The sequence below is a fragment of the Rattus norvegicus genome, chromosome 6, assembly GCF_036323735.1.
Source record: "Rattus norvegicus strain BN/NHsdMcwi chromosome 6, GRCr8, whole genome shotgun sequence".
Lineage (NCBI taxonomy): Eukaryota > Metazoa > Chordata > Mammalia > Rodentia > Muridae > Rattus > Rattus norvegicus.
The window spans coordinates 45,859,101-45,874,918 of NC_086024.1; the positions used below are offsets into that span (position 1 = coordinate 45,859,101).

The following is a 15,818-nucleotide window of genomic DNA, read 5'->3' on the forward strand; positions in this document are numbered from 1 at the left end:
CTGGTCCCCACCCTCCAGCTCATTACTTTGTTTTTCTGTACTTTTTATGTGTGTGTGTAATGCATGTGAGTGTTGAATATGCATACAGAACCCAGAGCAGGACATTGGATGCCTGCCTCTGTCATTCTCCACATTATGGCCTTGATACAGTTTCTCACTGAACCAAAAGGCCACTGTGTCAATTAGACTGGCTGGCCTGGGCCTCTTTGACGTCTGCCTATCTCCACTCCCCTAGGGTTACCAGGATACATAGTCATGCTTGGTATTTTACACGGGTCCTGAGAATTCAAGCTCAAGCTCTCATGTGTGCAGAGCAAGCACCCTCACCTACAGTTGGCCTCCCTCTCCACCTTGAGGCCACCACAAGAAGCTGTAGATACTAGTTCCACTACCAACCATCTCAGACCCAGTAGGACCTAAATTTATCCTTCCACAGACAGTCACCCACCTCATGCCTTCATTTCTAGGACTTCCCAAGTATGTCAGCCTAATCTGTTTTGTTTCATGGTTTATTTCATGAGCAAATAGCCAGCTCCGGGGGGAACCTGCCCATTGCCTGCCTCACACTGCTATCAGGCAGGCTGCCTGCAGCCAGGGGACTCTAACTCTAGACTCCCTCATCTCCTTTAAGCTTTTGATTTGGGATTATGTCCAGCCTTTGCTACAATTCATAAACAAATTACACAGAATTTCTCTGATACATTCTATTTCTGCCCTCTGAAGTCCCCCTCCCCTCCTCTCCTCATGTAAGCCACACCTCTTCTCCATCTCAATTTTCAGTAGAGAACTTTGATCACCAACTCTAAGTCACAGTAGACCCTGTCCAACATAATCATAATTTGAATTGTTAGAGTATAATAATAAAACTTTTACAAAAGCTATAGAAATAAATAGAAATAAATATCTGTGACTTTGAATTAGGAAATAGTTTCAATATGATGCCAGCATTCACAAACAACAGAATCAAGATAAAAAGAACTTCATTCAGAAATGTTTGTTGGGGCATGGGGAGAAGGCTTGGTGGCTCCATAAGCATGAGGACCTGAGTTCAAATCTCCAGTGCCCATATAGAAAGCTAGGTGTGGCTGCACATCTGTAACCCCAGTGCTGGGGGTGCACAGGAAAATTGTCTGGGGCTTGCTAATTTAGCTCAGGGTTCAATGAGAGACCCTGCCTCAAGAAATAAGGTAGCATGTGAGTGTAATGGGATGGCCACATGGCCACTGATCTCCCATCACTGATCTCAGTCTTACCTAGTTAGGTCATAATCATGCCTGGCCCAAAGCTGGTAAACAGTACATGTTTGCTTAATGAATAAATTCTTGTGCTTATTTTGCTGAACAGTGCAATATTGAAAGATTTAATAACTATATAAATTAATCAATTAAGTCTATATTACTCACCACCCTAATGATGTATCTTTAATTTACTATGGCTGACTGTGTTGGCTAGTTTTATGTCAACCTGACACAAGCTAGAGTCATCTGAAAGGAGGGAACCTAGATTGAGAAAATGCTTCTATAAGATCCAGCTGTAGGGCATTTTCTTAATTAGTGATTGATGGAGGAGGGCCCAGCCCATGGTGGGTGGTGTCACTCATAGTCTGGTGGTCTGGCTTCTATAAGAGAGCTGGCTGAGTAAGCCAGTAAGCAGCACTCCTCCATGGTCTCTGCATCAGTTCCTGCTTTTATGTTCCTGCCCCACTTGATGAACTATGATCTGGAAGTATAAATGAAGTGTGGTGGTTTGAGTAGGTTTGACCCCCATGAATTCATGTATTAAAATGCTTGGCCATAGGGAGTGGCACTATTAAGAGATGTGGCCTCATTGGAGCAGGTGTGGCCTTGTTGGAGGCAGTATGTCACCACGTAGGTGGGTTTTGAGGCTAAGCTCAGGCTTCCCTCAGTGTGGAAGAGAGCCTCCTCCTGGTTGTCTTTGGATCAAGATGTAGAACTCTCAGTTCCTTCTCCAGCACACACATCTGCCTGGATGCTGCCATGCTTCCTGTCAGGCTGATAATGGACTAAGCCTCTGAAACTGTCAGCCAGCCCCAATGAAATGTTGTCCTTGATAGGAGTTGCCTTGGCCATGGTGCCTCTTCACAGCAATAGAAACCCCAAGACACCAAATAAAGTCCTTTCTTCCTCAACTTGCTTTTGGTCATGGTGTTTCATTGCAGTAACAGGAGCCCTAACTAAGACACTGATAAACATTGCTGGAACAAAGATTCTGGGAACAGAGAATAACAACTTCAGAGATTAGGAATATTATAGTCTCTAAATAGGTGGCCAACATTTCTAGAGAGCATATGGTCAGCATGAAGGTGCTGAAATAGCTAAACCTGGCCACTGGGACCTCCTGTTCCCTTTCCAGTTTACTCCCTGCAGTCAGCCCTGTGCCCTGGTGTTGGCGCAGTATCCCACATGGAGCAGGCTCTCCAGAAAGGTGCATGGTGTGGGTTGTTCCACCTGGCCTAATGGAAGAAGACATCTACTTGGCCAAAGTCCAAAGGGAGGAAATCTATGGACAGAGGCCAAGAACCATGGAGGGGAGGAGGTGGCAGGTCCTGTCATCCTTGTCCTTCTCTTCCACTGAGGGGGAGGCCACACCCCCTCACCCCAGCACCTTGGGAGGACAGCTCAGGCAGTTCCTTAGAGTGCTGGATAAGATATATTCATTCTCTCTCTCTCTCTCTCTCTCTCTCTCTCTCTCTCTCTCTCTCCCTCTCTCTCTCCCTCCCTCTCTCCCTCCCTCCTCTGTCTCTGTCTCTGTCTCTGTCTCTATGTCTCTCGCTGTGTATGTTCATATGTGGCATACATTTGTGTGGCAATCAGAGGTCAATGTCAGGTGTCCTCCTTGATTGCTCTTAAGATAATCTTGAAATCTGGAGCTGGCCAATGCAGTTATACTGACTGGCTATGGAGCCCAGAATCCTCCTGTCTCTGCCTTTCCAGTGCAGGGATTACAGGCACATGCTGCAGAGCCCAGCTTTTTAAGATACAGAACAAGCACTTATGGACAGAACCAGCCCTCCAGCTCTCTCACTATTTCCTTGAAGAAGTTGCCAAGATCCCCTTTAGAACTGCTGGAATCACCTGTGAGCATTTATCTAAGGTGAGCAACCTCTCTTCTCTGTTAATTCACTTAGCATAGCACTTGGCACCCTACTGCATGACTGCAGCTTCTCTCCCTTTTCAGGGGTACTCTTTCAGAAAATCAAAGCTGACAATAGTGAACTTTAGATATAGAGGTTATAACGAAACCCACATATAACTATAATCCCAGCATTCAGGAGGCTGAGGTAGGAGGAATGTGTAGGTTCAAGGCCAGCCAGAGCAACACAGGAAAACCTTGTCTCAAAAACAAACAAATCCCACAAAACAAAAAGCAAATCCCTAAATTTTTTGTGAGAGCTGGGGATATAGCTGTGTGACAGGATGCTCTTACCTAGCACACATGAAATTCTGGAGAGAGAGAGAGAGAGAGAGAGAGAGAGAGAGAGAGAGAGAGAGAGAGAGAGAGAGAGAGGATGAAGTCATGGAGCAGCAACTGTTTCTTATTCTCTGCAGTGGGTGTGGGCAGGTGACTGTTGGAAGCACACCAACATTCAAAACAGACTACCTGAATGTCAGTGAAACAGGAAAGCTCTGCTGTGGGAGTAAAAGGTGTTTGGAATCATACTGGTTCTGATCCTAAGCCCTATCTACATCTTCAGCTCCAAGGCATGGAGCTGGTCCCTAGGCCTGTCCAGTCATCTGGTTTCCAGACATCCCTGCCTTTGCCCCACTCATTCTTCCCAAGATCAGGGATCTAAGGACTAATTTCCAAGTCAAGTAGACTCCATTATCTCTCACCTGCCTCTGCTTCCTGGTGAGGCATTGCCTAAGCACCGTGGGGACAGCACCTCCTAGCCCCATCTCATCTCATAACCAGATCACCATGATTCCTCCCATGCTCACACAGAAGACCCTGCTCGGCAGGAATCTTGCCATCTCCTTATCCACTGTTGCTGCTAGGAAGAGATGAGAGAAAACCAGTGTGTCTCTGTGAAGACAAGTTCACAGGGAACGTACACAGAATAGACCCATGGCTGCCTGGTTCACTGTGGGCTGACGTAAGTGAGCAATACATGCTTTCTGGATGAAGAAATGGTTAATGGAGGAAGGAAATGTTTATCCAGTCACTTGCTCTGTTCATTGTAGTCTCAGGCACTAATCAATTATCTCTCCAGCCCAAGAAAGGGAGGATGTGTGCTCCCACAAAAAAACACCTGGCCCCTCTACATTTGAACTGCATTCTCCAAGAACCTTTCCTTCTGCCCACTCCTTGTGGCCACACCCTGTGCCTCATCATCAGTTGAAACTGCTCCACCTCTGAAATCTTGAGTTCCACTATCCCACTCTCTCACCACAAACTGCTGCTCCTCCCACCCTCTGCTTGCCTGACCCTGCACCTCCTCTCATTCTGCTTTGCATTCTGTCACCTTCTACTTGTCTCTTCCAGCTGGGACTGAGCCGTGGCTGGCTGACCCACTCTCAGTAGTGGATTCCATGCATCCACCTCCCCTGCTAGTCACTATGCCTTGGTTCAGTAAGGGCCTCTTATTTAGAGCTCTCCTCCTGCATCTTGGCCATGCTGGAATGAACCACACTGCTGTGCCAACTAGCCCCACTACTGACACAGGACCTTTCCCTAGCTGTCTCTGTCCTTTGGCTACTTGGCCATTCATGCATTCAGCAAATACATGCTGCACACTTGCTTTGGGTCAGCACTGAGACTGTGGGAATATAGTTACTGGCAACACAGGCCCTGATCTTGGCACTGACCTCTTAATGGGAGAAGCGGTAAACAGATGCATAATCATAATCAAGGGGCAGAATTAAGGGATGTAGTTCAGGGGTTATCATATACATAAGAAAAAGTTTGAAAGGAACTTACAACAGGAGAGGAGCTCACCATTTCAGAGATTTAGTCTATCACAGTGCAGAAGGCATGGTGGCATGCCTGGGTGATAGTGGGAGTCTGTGGTTTCTTTTTACAATTATTTTTATTTTATTTTTAATGTGTCTGGGTGCTTTGCCTGCATTGATATCTGTGAAGCACATGCATGCAGTGCCCGAGAAGACCAGAAGGAGGTGTTGTATCCACTGCAACTGGAGTCACAAATGGTTGTGGCCAAAATATGGACGTTGGGAAACAAACCTAGTCCTCTGCAAGAGCAACAGACGCTCTTAACCACCCAGCCATCTCTCCAGGCCCCAAGGTTCCTTTCTTGTTGAAGACCAGAAAGCCTAAAGAGCTGACTAGAATCAGGAGCAGGTCCCAGCCAGAACAAGGCAACTTTCAAAGCTCAGGCTGCAGTGGCCTAACCCTGCCAGCCAGTCCACACCCTAGAGGATACAAAACTAATGCCAAAGCTAGAGACTATGGCCAAACCACAAGCTTATCAGGGAGGACATTTCAGATTTGAATATAACAATTTCTAGAACTCCTGACCTCCCCCCCCCCCATTTACTAAATACTGGAATTACAGGCATGAGTCATGAGGCCCCAAGTTTGATCTCATCATGACAACAAAATAGTGGCCTCCTGTGATTGGAGGTTTTTGTTTTTGTTTATTTGTTTGGGTTTTTTTTTTTCAAGACAGGGTTTCTCTGTGTAGCCCTGGCTGTCCTGGAACTTGCTCTGTAGAACACAATAGCCTCAAGCTAAGAGATCCCCCTGCCTCCTGAGTGCTCGGATTAAAGGCTTGTACCACCACCACTTGGCTAGGTTTTTTTTTTTTTTTTAAAAAGCTGGCTTAAGTTTTTATGTGCATGAGTCTTCTGCCTACATGTACATATGCATATTGCAATGTCTGGTGTCCAAGGCAGCCAAAAGAAGGGGCTGGAAATCCTGGAACTGGAGTTAAGAACAATTAGAAGTCTCTGTGTGAGTGCTGAGAACCTAACCTGGGTCCTCTACTAGAGCAGCAAGTGCTCTTAACCACTAAATCATCTCTCCTCTCTAGACCTGTTTTGAGACTGGGTCTCAGGTAGACCAGACTGGCCTTTAAAGTGTTAACACAGAAGATGATGACCTTGAATTCCTGTTCCTCTTGCCTCAGTTTCCTAAGTGCTGCTATTATAGATGTCAGCTGTCATGTCAGGCCAAAGCCCTGGACTTGATCCCTAGCACTGCAACAAACAACAGAACAATGGCTTCCTGGAATTAAGAATGTTTAATTTAATGTTATTACTATTGCATTTATGTGATTTGTGCATTGTGTGTGTGTGTGTGTGTGTGTGTGTGTGTGTGTGTGTGTGTGTGTGTGTGTGTGTGGTGGGGTATACATGCCATTGTCATGTAGAAGTTAGAGGGCAAATCTGTGCAGTCAGTTCTCCAGGGGGTTGGTTCTGGCAGCAATACCTTTACCACTGAGCCTGCTCACTGGCCCAGAATGTTTTTATTTTAAACAACCAGATATTTATGTTTGGTTCCTACTTTCCTGATGTAGCCGACATCCACGTTTTTATTGGTCATAAAAATACTATCGTATATTTTATTAGATTACTTTATCTTTATTGAGTACTAGGAGTTTCTGTTTGGTTTTGATTAGAAATTATATTTGTTTCCTTTATAGTCTTGGAGATTGAGCCCAAGATCTTATATACTAGGTAAGTAAGTGTTCTACCACAATTACAGCCATTTTAATTTTATATTTTTCAGTATTGAGGCAGTATCTCCCTAAGTTACCTAAGATGGCCTTGAACTTGTGGTATATATCAGACTGGCCTCTGGGTTGTTGGGGTTATTTATAGAGGGGGTGTCTATGTGGTCAAGGCTGGCTTTTGTTTTTAATTTAAAATTTATGTTTTTATTTATTTTCCCTACAGAAAGCACTCCCACAAACACCTTGAGACAGGATTTCTATGTGTAACCCTGGCTGTTCCAGAACTCACTCTGTAGACCAGGCCAGCCTCAAACTCGGAAATCTGCTTGACTCTGATTCCTGAGTGCTGGGATTAAAGGTATGTACTACCATACCCAGCTAATTTTTTTTAAATTTCTGTATGCTGTGTGCCTGTGTAGGAGAAATGTGTGCCTAAGTTGCCCTTTGAGGCCAGAAGAGGACATCAGATCCCCTGGAGCTGGAGTTCCGGTTGTGAACTGTCATATGAAGTTGCTAGGAACAGTAGGGCAGCAGCATTGTCTCTCCAGCCTTGCCTGGTGACCTAAGTTAGCCATGGACTCAGAATCTTCTTTCTTTAGCCTCCCGTGGGCTGGGATTACATGGGTATACTCTCATGCCCCTTCACAGATCCCAAACACTAGTCTGTTAGATGTGTCTTGATATATCTTATTTTCTTAAACGAGTCTTTTAATTATCACCGGCTACCACCTCTTGATACAGCAATAGTGATGGGAAGTGCTAAGACATGTGTAGTAGGCCTGGTTATCATCTCTGCTTGACTAAATCATTCACAAAAGGGGTTGTGTTCCTAAACAAGTGTATTCTGTCTTTTAAATTCTTTTTTTTCTTTTTTCTTTTTTTTGGAGCTGGGGACCGAACTCAAGGCCTTGCGCTTGCTAGGCGAGCGCTCTACGGCTGAGCTAAATCCCCAACCCCATATTCTGTCTTTTGTCATAGTCTGTTCACTATGGTTAGTCTTGTTAAGTTAAACATTCACAGTACTGTGGTCCAGTTACTCAGACCTGACCACCACAGTTAAATGGAGACCATGTACCAGTGTTGTGCACATTACACAGTTAAATTGCCAACCGATGTTTACATTAATTGAAAGCTCACCCTGGGAGCAAGGAGGACTATTGTTGTCTCCATCAAAATTCCATGTCCTGGGTCAGGCTGACCACCTGACTCTGAAAGGGTGTAGAAGAAAAGGAAAACAAGCACCTAAGAGAATTTAAAACATTTTATCAGGCTGGAGAGAGGATTCAGCCATTAAGAGTACAAACTGCTCTTGCAGAGGACCTGGGATTGGTCCAAGCACACACATTGGGCAGCTTACAACTGCCTGTAACTCCAGTTCTGCAAGACCCAACCCCTCTAGCCTTCACTAACACTCACATGCACATACCTAAATACAGGCACACCATAACTAAAAAATAATAAAACAGTTTAAGGAATTTGTGAGTGGAGAATAGCTACAAGGTAAGGTATTTCCAACAGATGTTACTGTTATCTCATCTACAGAGGGAAAAGGGGCCCAGAGCTCATCCATGGTGAGTTCAGTGGAAAACTCCAGCTGACTCCCTGACCCTTCTTAGCTGACTTCTGTTGGAGATGTTTATAAGCTCACAAACATGGTGGGGCTCCTCTGACAATGTGATGTATTACTCTCCCAACTGGGCCACTCCAGTCATGTCTGCCAAGTGTTTTTAACACCCAATTTGATGTTTTCTTGTTTATCTGCTGCTTCTGTCTGCTTACTTGATATTTGTTTTAATTTTGCTCACTTTATATTTAATAAACTCACTCATTCAAAACCCAAAGTATGGCAATTATAGGTCATCTCCTGGGCTGTGCAGAACAGGCAGTGAGCCTCTGTGGTCAGGCTCTCCAAGTTTTCAGGGAATAAATTCAAACATGGTCACAATGTCAGGCATCAATTTCATCATAAAGATGGGTCAGGACTGGGAAAAGCACATGCATAGTAGTCTTGTGGCTAGACTGTAGACCTCAGATGCAATTAGCTAGCTTACACTTGTTCTCAGTGGATATTTGACACTCTTTAGCCAAAGGATCCTGTTAAATACATATTAAAGCATTTATAAAAGGAAATGGGGAGACAGATATGTGGGGTCAGAGGATACTTTGTTGGGCTCAGTTTATTCTTCCTACCTGGGGATCAAACTTAGGGTTGCTAGGCTTAGCAGCAAGCACCTTTACCCTGTGAGCTACTTCTCTGGCCCTTTCTCAAAGGATTCTACAATTAAACAGCTCGAGCCTGGTGTGGCGTGGCCCACACTTTTAATCCCAGTATTCAGGAATCTGAGGCAGGTGGATGTCTGTCCAAGGCCAGCCTGGTCTGAGTGGCAGACTCTGAAGTCACTGACTTGCAGCATTTAACTTTCACAAGAGCCAGCTGCAGTAAGCACAGTTACAAGCCTCATTTCCTCAAAGGAGGAACCAGAGACAGGGGATTAATTCTCACTATGCAGCAGCGCATTAGAGCCAGCAGTGAAGCCCAGTAGTCTAGCTCAGAAGTCTGTGTTCCACAGCCCCTCATCAAAGTTCACCGCCCACAGGGGGTGAGGGGGGACGAGGAGGGCTGGGTACCTTGTCAGACAAGATGCTGCAAGCACTGGAGCAGCCACTCTCTGAATCCAGCTACTCCCTCAGTGGCTGTCTGCTATGTGAAGTGGGTCAGTCCCTTGGGGGTGAGTGTGTGGAGACTTTGCTCAAGTTGAAGCAAAGCCTGTGTTCTCTTGTGTGCAGCTGCTGACTCTCAATTGCCCTGTTCTTGTTGGAGAGACAAGTGGATGTGGTTGAATAAAAACCATCTTTGTGGAGCTGTGTGGTATGAACACAGGCTAAAGCGTATCAAACACTGAAGGACTTTGGGTCAGGATGACTTTTCCCCTTTCTTTTCATGTGTGTGCTGGGATCACACCCATAGCCTTGAGCTTGCAGGCAAATACTATACCACTGAACTAAATTCCCAGCAAAGTGTGCTTCTGTATGTATCTCTTCCCTTGGATTTGTATGTTGAAATCCTGTGCCTCAAGAGGATGGCATTAGAAGAAGGGATCTTGTGGGGGCCGGTGTATATGTGACCAGTCAGCCTTCTGCAGCTGTGACTAAACACCTAAGAAAACAACTTAAAAAGAGGACAGGTTTGCACTGGTTCTTATTCTTAGAGGTGTCGGTCCCACGGCTGCAAGGCTCCATTGGCTTCAGGGCTGTGGTGAGAAAGAACACCGTGGTGGCAAGAACATGTAGCCCAGGACAGGTATGTGCCTCAAGATGTCAGGAAGAGTGAGATAGAAAAAGGTAGAAAGGGGTTGGGGATTTAGCTCAGTGGTAGAGCGAGCGCTTGCCTAGCAAGCACAAAGCCCTAGGTTTGGTCCCCAGCTCTGAAAAAAAAAAAAAAAAAAAAAGAAAGAAAAAAAAAGAAAAAGGTAGAAAAAGGTAGATAAAGAGGAAGAGGGAGAAGTTTTCATAGACATGTCCCCAGTGACCTACTCCTCCAAGCTGCCTTTAACTTAAAATTTAAAAAAATCCTTTACATTATTTCTTTTTTTTTTTTTTTTTTGGTTCTTTTTTTTGGAGCTGGGGACCGAACCCAGGGCCTTGCGCTTCCTAGGCAAGCGCTCTACCACTGAGCTAAATCCCCAACCCCACATTATTTCTTTTGTGTGGGGGTGGGTGCACATGTGTCTGGAGGCCACAGAACAGCTTGCCACAATTATCTCTCTTCTTTACTACATGGGTCCTGGGATTAATCTTAGATCACCAGGCTGGGTGCAAGGGCTATTACCTGTTGAGCCCAGGTCCCAACTCTTTTTTTTTTTTTTTTTTAAATTCATTTATTATATATAGGTACACTGTAGCTCTCTTCAGATACACCAGAAGAGGGCATCGGATCTCATTACAGATGGTTGTGAGCCACCATGTGGTTGCTGGGAATTGAACTCAGGACCTCTGGAAGAGCAGTGGGTGCTCTTAACTGCTGAGCCATCTCTCCAGCCCCAGGCCCCTAACTCTTAAGAGCATATTCAGCTATCTATCGATCAAGTTGGAGCTGTTATAATCCAATCACTTCTCAATATCACCATCAGCTGGGGATCAGTGTTCAACACATGAAGAATTTTAGGGAGTATGACAGTTTATAAACAAACCATAGTGAGGGATGATAGGGTTGAGGGCAGGGTTCTTATGAATGTGATTTATGGGTTTGTTGTTTTGTTTTCTAAGACAGTGTTTCACTATGTAGCCCTGGCTGTCCTAAAACTCACTCTGTAGACCAGGCTGGCCTCAAACTCATAGAGATCCGAATGCCTCTGCCTCCGGAATCCTGGGATTAAAGGCATGTGTCACCACTGCCAGGCTGTGACTTGAGTTCTTATAAAGTAGGTTTTAGGAAGCTCCTTGTCTTTTCTACCATGTGTCTTTCTTAGCAGTAAGAAAATGCCCATGAAGGAAGTCAGTTGGACTAGAGTCTGAGGGTACCCTGATTTTGGACTTACTTGCCTTCAGGATTGTGAGAAATTTCTGTTGTTTATAAGCTCCCCAGTCTGAGGTGTTTTGTTATTGCATTCAGAGTGACCAATTATTTCATCTTATCAACAAATATTTACTGAAAGGGTCCTATATACCTGTATTGGCTCAGGCAGGAGCCATGAAGATGTCACTGACTGAGGATGAGGGAGGTGGCCAGAGATGCTAACATAGGTTTCCTTCAAAGTATCCAATAATCCAAGGATGCTGAGGTGCCATGGTAGTGGATTGTTGAGGCTTGGCGACATATAGAGGATCTAATACATTATCTAATATTTAGTGACAAATACCTAAAAATAGACCCATCCTAAGATGAATAAAGACTTGTGGGTTCTCTAAAGAGTTGGGTTTTTGGAGTTGGGAGAAATGGCTTAACGGTTCAGAGCACTTATTGCTCTTCCAGAAGACTCGACTTTGGGCCCTAGCACCCTCACAAACACCTGCGACTTCAGTTCCATGGGATTCGACGTCTTTGGGTATAGGTACCTGCACTCCTGTGCAAATACATACATACACAAAATTTAAAATAAAAAAACAAATGAATTTCATTAACTACGATGGACTGCTATCTTAAGGGAATTATAGTCCCTATAGAAAAAAAGCCAAGTTTAGAAACAAAACACAGCATTACATTTGGCTCAATACTATCAAAGCTGCAGGGTATGTTAAATAATCACACATTTTGCTCACGTAAACCTTGAATCTGCTGTTAATGGCATTTATACAGCACAGGAAAATAAGCAAAATATTTAACAGGTGAGTCTTGATAAACCAGTAGAACTTGGGTATAAGGGTATGGGAGGTGTTCTGAAGTCTAACTCAGCAAAGCTTCAGATACAGAATGACACCAAGTGCTCAAACATCTAGGGGCTGCAGGAAACAGAACTGAACTGAAGCAAAATGGCCTAGAACCTTTAACTGCAACATTAGAAATAGAACACATCAATAAACTGCCCAATACTCTTGCTTCAAAATTCTTTTTAAAATATTTATGTATTTACTTATCTGTCTATGGACATGAATATGTCACTGAGGACATACGGAGGCCAGAGAATGATTGGCAGAAGCCTGTTCTCTACTTCTGTCACGTGGGTTCCAAGGACTCAGGCCATCAGGCATGGTGGCAAGCACCTTTACCTACTGAGCCATCTGCCCAGGGTGGCCTTGAATTCACTATATAGGTATTACTTTCAATGCCTCATCCTTTTGCCTTCTCCTCTGAAGTGCTGAGACTGGATGCACACACCACCATGCCCAGCCTTTTTTCTTCCTTTTTAAATACAACAGAGATGCCAAGGTTTAGATCATCAATATGGGAACCAGAGGCAGGAATGGGCTATTCTACAGATTTAGCCAAGGTGGCTATGAAGCCAGCATTGAATTTAAAAAAAAAAAAACAAAAAACAACAACAACAAAAAAAGCATGGTGGGACACTGAATTAAGGAATCTGGTTATGGATGAAGGAAGGCTGGCAACTGTGGTGACACAACTAGGGTCTGGAGGTCAGAGAATATTCTAGTTTTGAAGATGTGAAATGACTTTTGGTTGAGTTATTACATGGTAAGTTTTGGGATTCCAACCTTTATACATTTATTTATTTTGTTGAGACTGTAACCCAGGCTGGCCTTGGTAATTCTACAGTCTCGGCCTTTCAGATACTTGAATTTTAGATGGGGATTACTATGCCTAGCTTTAGAATCGGCAATTCTCCAGTCTAATTTGGAAGAACACAAGTGTAAGAGGGTACTCTGTCTCAATCACCTAAGTAAAAAATTCTTGAGCACATCTGCGGGTGCTCCCAGAGGAAAGATCAGTTGTCCCAGAAAGGAGTTGAAGCAGCTGTTTTAACTTCAAGAGACTGACAGGGTCTTGCAACTGAAGCACGAGGTGGTCTGAGTGGAGTCTACATGGCTCCATCTTAAGAACTGGGAGTCCAGAGCATGTGCCAACACTACTTGGATGGAAAGCTGCACAGAAAAGTCCTGTAGCTGATCCGCTTTGCTCAGAAAGGTCTCCACCGAGAGTACAATCCTTCCTAAAGCCAATAGAAACTAATGAGCCACAGCCCAAGGGCAAATTTAGATAAAAGTACCCGACTGTTGCTGAGCGGAGGACTAGAGGGGGCCTCGAGTATGATAGCTTAAGTGCCTACCAAAGATTCTCGAGCCAGGATTTGGTAGTGGTTTCACATGACTTTAGAGAAAACATTACTTAACCATTCTCTCCTTCCCAGATTCGTCTTTTCATAATGTGTTTGGAAGAGGCTAGAAAGACAGGAGAAGGTCCTCTCTAGCAGACAGCCTCTGCTGTTATAAAGTCACCCAAAGTCCTCAGATGTGGTCAACAGAGGCAGCCTGTACTGAAAGAGCAGTACAATTTACGAACTTCCTAAAAACCGTAAGAGGCTATAACTGTTACATTCTAGTCTCGAACGATATCAGGTTCAAACTCACTTCCCCATCTCATGCTTTCTCGTACGATTTTTCTTTTCATTTTCGCTTTTTCCAACCCCAGAGCAACTGCACATCTCTCTGGACTCGCTCTGCTCGTCTCTAGTGTTTCCGCCCTCGGGCGTCCAAGTGGGCGTGCACTTCCGGAGTCAGGAAGTGCGTCATCAACTCGCGCTAGTTCCTGCACGTTGTGCCGGTTCGCTTAGGATTTGGATTCAGGCGTATTCTGCTGGGCCGGCGTTCTGTGACTGCGTGCCGGACTCCGGCTTCTCTGCGCCGCGATGCAGGTCTCCAGCCTCAACGAAGTGAAGATTTACAGCCTCAGCTGCGGCAAGTCTCTCCCTGAGGTGAGTCCTCATCCTCTCGCCGCCGCTACTCCTCTCTTTGCCCTCTTTATATATCTATAATTTATTATTGGCTGACTGTGCTGGCTGGTTTTATGTCAACTTGACACAAGCTAGAGTTAACTGAAAGGAGGGAACCTCAATTGAGATAATGCCCCCATGAGATCTAGCTGTAGGACATTTCCTTAATTAGTGTTTGATGGGGAAGGGCTTGGCCGAGCGGGCCAGTAAACAGTATTGCTCCATGGCCTTTGCATCAGCTCCTGCCCCCGGGTTCCTGCCTTGTTTGAGTTTCTGCCTTGAGCTCCCTCAGTGACGGACCTGATGTAGAAATGTGACTGATATAAATTCTTTCCTCCCCAAGATGTGACAGCATAGAAACCCTAAGACAACACCTTTGTTTTGCCTGTAATAGATTCATGTAAGATCATGCTGACTGTCTAGAAACTACTCTACATCCTTTAATTGAAACATTATTGCCTGAAATACAGTCAGAGCAATACAGTCACAGACTGTAAGGCACTCACTTACTGCAGAGAGAAGGAAAATTATGGCCCACCCCTAGGCTCTTCAAAATATCATGTTCCAAATGCAGGCTGCCTCAGTGTATACTTAGGGTCTGGAGACCGCATATCTAGAGACTTCAAAAGATTATTTTGCTAGTAACAATAGTACATTGGCTTTTCCCTTTTAGAAAATTTTTTCCCATGGGGGGGTGTTTAACCTCAAATTTATTGACATTTTAAGCTGACAGTTCCTTGCTGCTGGTGTTGTTTTATATAATGTTTGCCAGCATCCCTGGTCCACACCTAACCAATTGGGATGACAGACTAAAACTTAAAAGTTGCCATAAGCCCTCTGGGAAGCAAAATTGTCCCAGTAGAGACCTGTCCACTCAGTGTCACTGTAACTGACAAGTGCTTTTTCATTGCTGTTCATTCTACTGTTGCCTGTAGAACAAAATTGGCTCTCAGTGAATGTGTTATTAAAAACCACTTCTTATCCAAGGTCAGCTGTTAGGCCAGTCCTATGTCTGTTCCTACTCTTTGTGAGAAATATATTTGTCTGGCAAAGAGACACATTTATAATCCCATTGCTTGGAAAGCTGAGGCAGGAGGATTGCGAGCTTGTGTTCATCCTGGGCTACAGAGCTACGTAGTGTGACTCTGTCTCAACACACGAACATGCACACACATTGGGGGCACTCACTCCATATAGAAATTAATTAAAACCCATCATTTCGAGAATTTGCATTCTCTTAGCTTAGATGGATTAGTTTTATGCTTTTTAAATTTTTTTAAAGAGTTATTTATTTTTTATGTATATGAGTAGTACGCTGTAATTATCTTCAGACATACCAGAAGAGGTCATCGGATCCCATTACAGATGGTTGTGAGCCATCATGTGGTTGCTGGGAATTGAACTCAGGACCTTTAGAAGAGCAGTGAGTGCTCTTAATCTCTCCAGCCCAGTTTTACACTTTTAATGCTTTGTAAAACAGATGTTTTAAAAAATTGTTTAGTATATGTAAATATATTTTCTTTTCAAAAAATCCAGAATATGAGGGCTGAAGAGACGGCTCAGCGCTTATAGCACTGACTGCTCTTCCAGAGGTTCTGAGTTCAATTCCCAGCAACCACATAGTGGCTCACAACCATCTGTAATGGGATCTGATGTCTTCTTCTAGTGTGTCTGAAGACAGCAACAATGTACTCACATGTATAAAACAAATATGTCTGTTTTAAAAAGCTGGAAAGATGGCTCAGTGATTAAGAGGACTTTCTGTTCTTCCAGAGGTCCTG

At 44.3% G+C, this 15,818-nt stretch overlaps 2 protein-coding genes across 16 annotated transcripts in view; one reads left to right on the forward strand and one right to left on the reverse strand.

Moving 5' to 3' along the window:
- Positions 1 to 13,814, reverse strand: part of Atp6v1c2 (ATPase H+ transporting V1 subunit C2) — a 63,646-nt gene extending 49,832 nt beyond the window's left edge. For 5 of the 13 annotated variants that reach the window (XM_063262173.1, XM_063262171.1, XM_039112600.2 and 2 more), the window contains exon 1: positions 13,676 to 13,814. The gene's annotated coding sequence lies outside the window, so the exon portion shown is untranslated. Of the gene's footprint in view, positions 1 to 11,319; positions 11,459 to 13,675 lie in introns of all 13 variants that reach the window. The other 8 variants (XM_063262169.1, XM_063262175.1, XM_063262172.1 and 5 more) reach the window with 5 other exon arrangements.
- The window catches only part of Nol10 (nucleolar protein 10), a 92,295-nt gene continuing 79,149 nt past the window's right edge, over positions 2,673 to 15,818 (forward strand). Inside the window, exons 1-3 of one of the 3 annotated variants that reach the window (XM_063261889.1) lie at positions 2,673 to 3,114; positions 6,623 to 6,656; positions 6,876 to 14,019. In XM_063261889.1, coding sequence (XP_063117959.1) covers positions 13,954 to 14,019 — 66 coding nt within the window. In that variant the 5' untranslated portion in view covers positions 2,673 to 3,114; positions 6,623 to 6,656; positions 6,876 to 13,953. Of the gene's footprint in view, positions 3,115 to 6,622; positions 6,657 to 6,875; positions 14,020 to 15,818 lie in introns of those variants that run through there. The other 2 variants (XR_005505511.2, NM_001014076.1) reach the window with 2 other exon arrangements.